This window comes from Salvelinus alpinus, chromosome 28 (genome assembly GCF_045679555.1).
Source record: "Salvelinus alpinus chromosome 28, SLU_Salpinus.1, whole genome shotgun sequence".
NCBI classification, from domain to species: Eukaryota; Metazoa; Chordata; class Actinopteri; order Salmoniformes; family Salmonidae; genus Salvelinus; species Salvelinus alpinus.
The window spans coordinates 34,031,136-34,040,364 of record NC_092113.1 but is presented as its reverse complement, the minus strand read 5'-3'; the positions used below and the strand labels follow the sequence as shown (position 1 = coordinate 34,040,364).

General features: G+C 41.9%; 1 protein-coding gene across 1 annotated transcript; it reads right to left on the bottom strand.

Moving 5' to 3' along the window:
• Positions 1-244: 244 nt before the first annotated feature.
• Positions 245-6,005, bottom strand: birc5b (baculoviral IAP repeat containing 5b). The gene is made up of 4 exons (XM_071373398.1): positions 5,606-6,005; positions 3,110-3,219; positions 2,766-2,883; positions 245-408 (listed from the first exon to the last, which is right to left on the bottom strand). The coding sequence occupies exons 1-4, from the start codon at positions 5,729-5,731 to the stop codon at positions 310-312; spliced, it is 453 nt and encodes a 150-aa protein (XP_071229499.1). The 5' UTR covers positions 5,732-6,005; the 3' UTR covers positions 245-309.
• Between the last annotated feature and the right edge of the window lie 3,224 nt (positions 6,006-9,229).

Below are 9,229 nucleotides of genomic sequence, written 5' to 3'. Positions count from 1 at the left end.
GGCTAGAGAAGCTGAGCTATAGTAGCCTACATGTCTGTGACAATGTTGGAAAACAGCAATGGTGTAAAGTAAAAATACTTTAGTCATTTTCTATTATAAGGTATCTTTACTTTCTCAAGTACGACAAATCGGGTACTTTTTCCACCACTGGAAAACAGGGCTACAGACAACCAGTGTGAAGGCACCACCTTGTGGTAAAATGCAATTCTGCATTCTAAGTTCTAAAACATTATGTAACACGATAGAAAATAGAAGAGCTTTATTCACTAAAATATTTACAGATAAAACACCAAAGGCTAAAATACACAACTACATTACAGATCCCGAATCAAACAGCGTCCTCATGTAATTAACTGTTTTCTCCACCTCATCTCGAAAATTGGCGATCTTCAAATGGATAGTCTTCCTCTACAACAGTAGAAATGACAATAGCTTAGGCCTACATTAGTAAACTGAAAACAACCGCAACACTACAGCAAGTATCAAATATAGCTCATAAACCTAAAGAATATCATAACTTTAAGTGAAGGCCTGAGTCTACATAAAACTTCCAAGGGCAATGTACTATTCATCAAGCATTTGCCTTGAATGAGATCTACAGGTAACTGCCAGAATAAAAGGAAACACCAAAGGGTCTTACATTGGGGGTTGGGCCAGCACGCGCAAGAACAGCTTCAACGCACCTTGGCATATATTCTACAAGTGTCTGGAACTATTGGGACGCGACACCATTCTTCCACAAAAAAAGTACATAATTTGGTGTTTTATTGATGGTGGTAAATGCAATCTCAGGCGCAGCTCCAGAATCTCCCATAAGCAATCAGAGTTGAGATCTGGTGACTGAGACCGCCATGGCATATGTTAAACATCGTTTTAGTGCGCATCAAACCATTCAGTGACCACTCATGCCCCGTGGAAGGGTTGTATTGTCATCCTATGGGGGCTTAGCCATGGAAGCCAAAATAATGGCCTGCCCAGTTTTATTATACATGACCCTTTTATTTATTTATTTTATTTTTATTTATTTTACCGTTATTTTACCAGGTAAGTTGACTGAGAACACGTTCTCATTTGCAGCAACGACCTGGGGAATAGTTACAGGGGAGAGGGGGATGAATGAGCCAATTGTAAACTACCCTAAGCATGATGGGATGTTAATTACCTAATTAAGTCAGGAACCACAACTGTATCCCTCATTAACTGCAGTTTCTATTATTTTGGCAGTTACCTGTATATGTTTATTCTTGATACAGCAGTACGATGTGTGCAAGACAAATTTTCCCATTGGAACAATCATTTTTTTTAAGGAAACATCACAGAAACTCAGCAAAAAAAGAAACATCCATTTCAGTACCCTGTCTTTCAAAGATGATTTTTACGAATTCAAATAACTTCAGATCTTCATTGTAAAGGGTTTAAACACAGTTCCCATGTTTGTTCATTGAACCATAAATAATTAATGAACATGCACCTGTGGAACAGTCGTTTAGACACTAACAGCTTACAGACGGTAAGCATTTAAGGTCACAGTTAAGAAAACTAAAGAGGCCTTTCTACTGACTCTGAAAAATACAAGATGCCCAGGGTCCCTGCGTGAATGTGCCTTAGGCATGCTGCAAGAAGGCATGAGGACTGCAGATGTGGCCAGGGCAATAAATTGCAAGGTCCGTACTGCGAGACACCTAAGACAGCGCTACAGGGAGACAGGATGGACAGCTGATCATCCACGCAGTGGCAGACCACGTGTAACACCTGCACAGGATCGGCACATCCGAACGTCACACCTGCGGGACATGTACAGGATGGCAACAACAACTGCCCGAGTTACACCAGGAACGCACAAACCCTCCATCAGTGCTCAGGCTGTCCGAAATAGGCTGAGGTGAGGTAGGACTGAGGGCTTGTAGGCCTGTTGTAAGGCAGGTCCTCACCAGACATCACCGGCAACAACATTGCCTATGGGCACAAACCCACCGTCGCTCGACCAGACAGGACTGGCAAAAAGTGCACTTCACTGATGAGTGCTCTGGATAAGAGCGTCTGCTAAATGACTTAAATGTAAATGTAATGAGTTGCGTTTTTTTCTCACCAGGGGTGATTGCCAGATTCACATTTATCGTTGAAGGAATGAGCGTTACTTAGGCCTTTACTCTGGAGCGGGATCGATTTGGAGGTGGAGGGTCCGTTATGGTCTGGGGCGGTGTGTCACAGCATCGGACTGAGCTTGTTGTCATTGCAGGCAATCTCAACGCTGTGCGTTACAGGGAAGAAATCCTCCTCCCTCATGTGGTACCCTTCCTGCAGGCACATCCTGACATGACCCTCCAGCATGACAATGCCACCAGCCAGACTTCTCGTTCTATGCGTGATTTCCTGCAAGACAGGAATGTTGGTGTTCTACCATGGCAAGCGAAGAGCCCGGATCTCAATCCCATTGTGCATGTCTGGGACATGTTGGATCGGAGGGTGAGGGCTAGGGCCATCCCCCCCCCAGAGATGTCCGGGAACTTTCGGGTGCCTTGGTGGAAGAGTAACATCTCACAGCAAGAACTGGCAAATCTGATGCAGTCCATGAGGAGATCCACTGCAGTACTTAATGCAGCTGGTGGCCACACCAGATACTGACTTGATTTTGACCCCCCTCACCCCTTTTGTTCAGGGACACATTATTCAATTTCGGTTAGTCACAAGTTTGCTGAAAATAAACGCAGTTGACGTTTCTTTTTTTGCTGAGTTTATATACATATATAGGGTTGGTGACATACAATGTAGATACGCAGTCTCTCCTGCTCCAGGTGATAGAACTCAGCCACAGTCAGCTCCCCAAAGTCTTTCTTCATGGCCAGGAAGCCACAATTAGGAGACCGTTTGATATGCTCAGACCTACAGAGGACAGACAAGACAGAGACATGTAGGTCATTAAGACTTAACATGACAACTGAAAGGCTTTGCTGATAATACATAATGTCAAATGGTACAGCGTTTCTACTGAACGATAATGGTATTGAATCCAATGTGAATGGTGAGGAGGACTTGATGGTTTCTTAAACAGTTCAGGCACAGAGCTTTATCTGACCAGTAATAACTCTAGTGTAAGGAGCAAATTTACCAGGGGTTGTCCTCAGGCTCCCAGCCCTCCAGCTCTCTGAGACAGAAGAAGCAGCAGGCCACGTCAGGCTCGTTCACACTGGGGCAGTGGACAAACCCTGCCGTCGCCATCTGCAAATACAGGTAACATGTTCAGAAGGAGCATCAACCTTTAACACTGTTAAATCACAACGGAGCAGTGGACAAACCCTGCATTTGTCCATCTGTAAATAGACACTGGCAAGTCACACAATATATCTAACATAGGCCTATGGTCTGATGCCCATCAGGTGTGTATCAATGACGGGTAGGAGGCCAAAATTAGAGCCTGATTTGTCCTGGTCAGGGAAAATTCCTGGAGATAAGATCCCTATCAGGCTGCCTGATGGAGTTGTCTGGCTGTTTGAGGGTTAGCTGTAAGTACCTTAACTGGCAACCTGGTGCAGCCAGTGAATGTGTACCAGATTAAATGAGCCAATGCACCATTCTACTAGTAGACATTTGATGTGATCAGAGTTAAGTGTAGGTGAGGTCACATGGTAGGCCAATCTCAATACAGACAACTTTAGCATTTAAACAACTACTTCTTAGCTAAACCTACCCCTAGGCTAACTAACATTAGCCACCTAGCAGTGCTCAATTTACATTTTTCATTGATGCTCTCAACTTATGTTTAGGAGAATCAAAACAATTCAAATATATAGCCTATACTGGCTAGCCTAAGAAGTCTAGCTACTTCTGAAGCACATGCTGTGCCCTAGAACCTCCTACGTAAACATTGTAAATACATCCATTATAAAAGTTAGTGTTGATACAAATACCTGTCATTGAAGTCATTTGTGAAATATTATCTTTCTACATTGTGTAAAAGCATTATTTTCCTATTGAGAGTAATACATAAATGGTACACTGTCTCTAAATACATCAGGTTTGTGATGACTTATTACAACTTTCTGGATTTTATATAGTCACAGTGCTCACAAAACATTCCTGGACGTACAGCAGATGCTGGGCCAGTTGTGCACCGCTCTTTGGGACTCCAATCACAGCCAGTTGTGATACAACCTGGAATCAAACCATGGTCTGTAGTGATGTCTCTAGCTAACTTAGGCAACAAATTGGAATTTGTAACATATGCATTGAAAATACATAACATATGAATTATAATTCGTAATATACGAAATGGATGACGGCATCAACAAATTAATACATATCCTAAATGAGGGAGACTCATTTTAAGTTTACCATGTTACGTCTACCCCCCCTGGCTGTTTGAGGGTTAAGCGACGTGGTAACATTGTAGGGGCCTGACTATGTGGTGTGGCTGTGTCAGGGTGAAGTAACATGGCAGGGAGCAGTCACCACAGTTTATCACCAGAAGCAGAGGGAGGGGTAAGGGTCAAGGGAGGACTGAAGAAAATGCACCAGACAAAACTAAATTTAGCACCTGCTTAACAGTAAATCTCCACATGTCACATTGGACACATCCATACCCTGGACAGCCAGGAAGGGCTCAAATGCAATCACAGCAGTTTACGCAATAGCCTTAACGTGTAACCGCTTTAATAAAAGTCCAACAAATATCATCCAATGGAGAAGTCCAAAGTGTAACTAGATCTGTCTTGGGCAATTCTGTGTGTGACAGAATTGCCCAAGACTGGTCCTAGTTATGATTCAAAGCTAGGGGCATCATGAGGAGGTTGTTGGATCATAATCAACCTGCACAACCAGGGACATATTGGAGGGTCACAGTGTCATGTAGATGTCAGAAGGCTGATTCATGTCTACGTGAAAAAAAAGAAGAGTTTTTCTCCTGTAGAAAATAAGTGCTTGATCTACATTATGACCTTTTTTCTCCCTGCCCGTCATTTCCCAGTTAGGTCTGGTCAGAATGACATTATTTGAAATGTAAGGTATCAGGTGACCCTACCCCAGTCAGACACTAATGGCTTTAGCGCCTATTAGCGAGGGAGTTTTGCTTACCCCAAAATGAACTCGTCACTTGCAATAGTTTTGGAAACAGTGATATATATATATCTTTTTTTAATACTACACACCTTTATAGGGTTAGTGTTCCCACAAGGCCACATCTCCATGTTACATTTCTTATTTACAGAAGACATAGGTGTCTACCTGTGCTAATTAGCCATCTAGCATGCTCTGAACACCTGTTTGTAATCTTAACTGGGGAGGAAGTTTAGTTTCTCAACTGGCGGCAACAGCTTGTTGAGTTGTGCAAAATTGCTGCAAGAAGTGGGTCTTCATTTGAAAGATTTTTTCCTCTGATATGAAAATGTGCATATCAGCATATGTTTCAAAAACCGGTTTGAAAGCAATGATTGACATTTCTAAACATTAAAACATGGCGTTGGAATTGTAGTTCACATGGAGGCAACAGTGGGCAAATTTAACTACTGAACACCCCACATACAGAAAGGTTTGAGAGTTACAGGTGACCCCAGCATCCTCACTGACAGGAAACATTGTGCGATACTGAATGGTGGTTTCTTCATCTTACCATTTCAGGTGTGCATTGACATTCCTCACGAAAAGGCCAATCGGCAAAGCTCTGGAGTCGCATATCATAACTGTACATCTTGTTGTAGGAGTAAAACCGCGCACTCAAATCGTTTAGACTGGCCATGGCCTCGAGGAAGGGAAGCAACCTTTCCGGCTTGAGAATGATGTTGGATATATACAGGTGTGGCCCACAAGACACTGATTGTGGACAACAAGTGATTCCAAATGTTGAAGGTCAGGGTATTTTGTAGGTTTTAGTTACAGACACTACTTTTCACTCATTAGCTGAGACTATTCCTTGTACTCCTCAACTAAAACTGCAATAAATATTGAGCCCAAAAAATACACAGGTGAAAGCCTAGAAGTGGTGAATTACTTCAATCATGTGACTTGGAACTGTGAGCTTATTGGTCCGTTTGAATTAATTGTTTGTGTACTCTGATTGATTTCAGGTAGGACACTGAATGTGGTGCACCTCCACCTGGGTCTTTACTAGTTAAAGAGAAAATCCACTCAAAATACTGTCTTTTGTTATTTTTTTCATTAGTCCACTGTTGATGCATGTCAGCAGTCAAATTTTTAAGATATTGTACTTTCATAAAGCAAAGTGCACAGCCACAAAGTCATAATTATGGCTAAACCCCACCCATTTCTACAATTTATCTTCCTAAAATTATATTTTAAACCTAACCTTAACCAAACTGCTAAACTTATGCCTAACTCTTTAACCTTAAATTAAGCATTTTTTTGTGCCATTATTGACTTTGTAGCTGTGGAATCTAACTTTGTGGCTGTGTTATCTAGTCGAAACACCCCCACCTGTTTCCTACAAAATTGTGGCGCATTCCCTGTTCTACACCCCCATATCACACACTCACAAACTGAAAACATAACTTGTAACTTGTAACTCTAACTTGTGTACAATTAATTGGTTAGAGATAGGTCTCAAATATCTCTTTCATTTTTTAGAATCGTGGCAAAGTTGGTTCCTGTGTCAGTCACATCTTTAGCCACCTTCCTGTGGGTCAAACAAAAACACCCTAATAAATGGTTACAAATATTGCCTCCCACAATGCAGGTGATGACTGAATGGTGCAGTTGGTGAGAAGCAACTGCAGTGACGTGAAGGCGACTTCATAAAAACCTGCATGTCCTTTGATCACATGATTTTTGTGAAGTTCATGCAGTCGACATGTTGGGCCATTTCTTTAACTTTGAAAGACGGTGACCAACGATGGACTTGACAAAAGTGATTCGCTCGAACGCACTTATTGTGGCCAAATTAGGTCTATAGAGCTAGGGAGGAGTCTGGCTAACACTCGTATATAATGAGGAGATGGTTTTCTATCCACCCTAGCAATGGGAGTTTTTGTCCCAAATGCGGGAAGGCAGGCAGTCTGTTTATCGGTCTGCTTATTAAAGAGCGACTGCCCCTAAAAAGCAACTTCTCGTTTTGAAAACGGCCTATGTAGCATCGATATGAGGCATCGATTCTAGTGTCAAAATTGACTACAACGTTTAAATAGGATAATTTTGGTCATAAAGTCAGTCTCGTCCAAAACAGAGATGATAGGAAAAAATGGTATGTAACAGAATGAAGGTTACCCTAATCGTTTTAATGATAGGAAAAAATGGTATGTAACATAATGAAAGTTACCCTAAGGGTTTTAATGATAGGAAAAGATGAAATGTAACCAAATGAAAGTTACCCTAATGGTTTTCCTTGGGTTGGGTTTATTTCACACCTGCCCACAGCACCAAAGTAATCATCAATTCGGAACGCAGCTGCACACTACCCAATCATAATGCCCTTGGTCAATTTGTTTTTTACGTTTGATATCCAAATGGGGCTAGTTAGAGAACATCAGTAAATTACACAATGTACATGGGACAATATCATTTATTTTCAATAGCTCTAAATTTAAATTACATAATAAAAAAACTCAAACTATACTGAAATTGCAGAAATCCATATACACATTTTAAAAATAATTTATTGAGAGAACTAAAAGATGTGCAACATGAAAGTATTGTCCCATTTACATTGTGCAATTATTATTATTTTTTTATCTAGGCAAGTCAGTTGAGAACAAATTCTTATTTTACAATGACGGCCTACCCCGGCCAAACCCTCCCCTAACCCGGACGACGCTGGGCCACCCTATAGGACTCCTGATCACGGCTGGTTGTGATACAGCCCGTGATCGAACCAGGGTCTGTAGTGACACCTCTAGCACAGAGATGCAGTGCCTTAGACTGCTGCGCCACTCGGGAGCCTTATTGACGGTCCCTAACTGGCCCCAGAGATAGACTATCCAATGTCAAACCAACCACAGTCACACACCAGCCAGCTGAAGCAAATTATTGAATGAAGTTGGCTAGCACCAGAGAGGAAGAGGAAGAGAGAGGTCAAACTCGGCAGAAACTCTGTCTCCCTCCAGCAGATGGTGTTTCCTCAGTGTTTCACCGACCAAGCAAGGAGTTTTTGTATGGAGGTCAAAGAGAGAATGTCAAATTTGGTCAACAAATTTGGCTTATATGCTACGTGAGGTTTATTTGGTTGAATATACGTTTCGTAATGCTTAAGTTGTTACAAGTGTACTGATATAAGTAGGACGTGACATCCCGGCAACTTTGAGAAAAAAAAACTTTATATCGGAGTTGTCTCGAGATGGCCATGCATATTCATGGCATGAGGCTAGTAGCATAGCATCTCTCTCCATTGAATACAGGCGGTTGACGTCAACAACCATCAACAAATATTTTAAAAAGGGTTACAATAATGAGATGTATCCACCAATTCAAAGAAAGGATAGGCGGGAGCTAGACAGCCCGCTGTGCTGCTTTGTGGACAATGACCATAACCATTGTTAGGGTGGAGAGACATGTATATTGTCAGTAGCCATAATCCTTGTTAGCACTAGCTAGCCAAGTACCTTGTTATGTAGAAGGGTCTGTAACTGTGTACTGTTTTGGCAGAGTCAATATACAAATGCTTTCCACATGCGAACACACACATCGACGTGAGTCGAGTCAGCCAGGGGATAGCCTAACGCTTAGATCACACCGACAGCGTCATTGCATTTTGGTACACCAGAATTACATGAATTTCCAATGAAACGCTGCGTTTGCTTTGCAGTATTGCTTTGCAGAGGTAGTTGCAGTGCGTTCTATATGGTGCACAGGTTGGATTTATCGAACGTATGGGTCAAACTGTATGTGTAGACGAGTTGACAGAAATGGTAGCAGAAGGTGAATGTTGAACTGTTGTTACACACATATCCAGATGATGCTGCGGACCATTTTGCCAATAACACTATCGGTATGATCAAGGCTTAAATGTAGTCTAGCTCTGTAGCGCCCCCGTAGCCTAAACGTTGAGGTGTAATGGAGGTACGTAGGCTAAAGGTTGTTTCATACATATTTTCATAATGATCATCACTGATAACGCCACATATGACTATTCAATATTCTAATGATAAATTGGCAAAAAATACATGATCCTCTCTTTCCATGCAGTAGGCCTAGGCTATGACTGGGTAAATACATCTAATAAGGTACATGCTTATTTTTGGAACAATGGTCATATGGGGCTCCAAGCAATGCAATGGCTCTGAATAGG

Bases quoted from the DNA above. Each gene is read 5' to 3' on its own strand.
- birc5b (XM_071373398.1), bottom strand. From the start codon at position 5,731: ATGGCCAGTCTAAACGATTTGAGTGCGCGGTTTTACTCCTACAACAAG. The intron at 2,884-3,109 runs GTAAATTTGCTC...TGTCCTCTGTAG, and splicing joins GAGCCTGAGGACAACCCCTG to GTCTGAGCATATCAAACGGT. The intron at 409-2,765 runs GTATGTCACCAA...CTACTGTTGTAG, and splicing joins AGAGACTGCGTATCTACATT to AGGAAGACTATCCATTTGAA.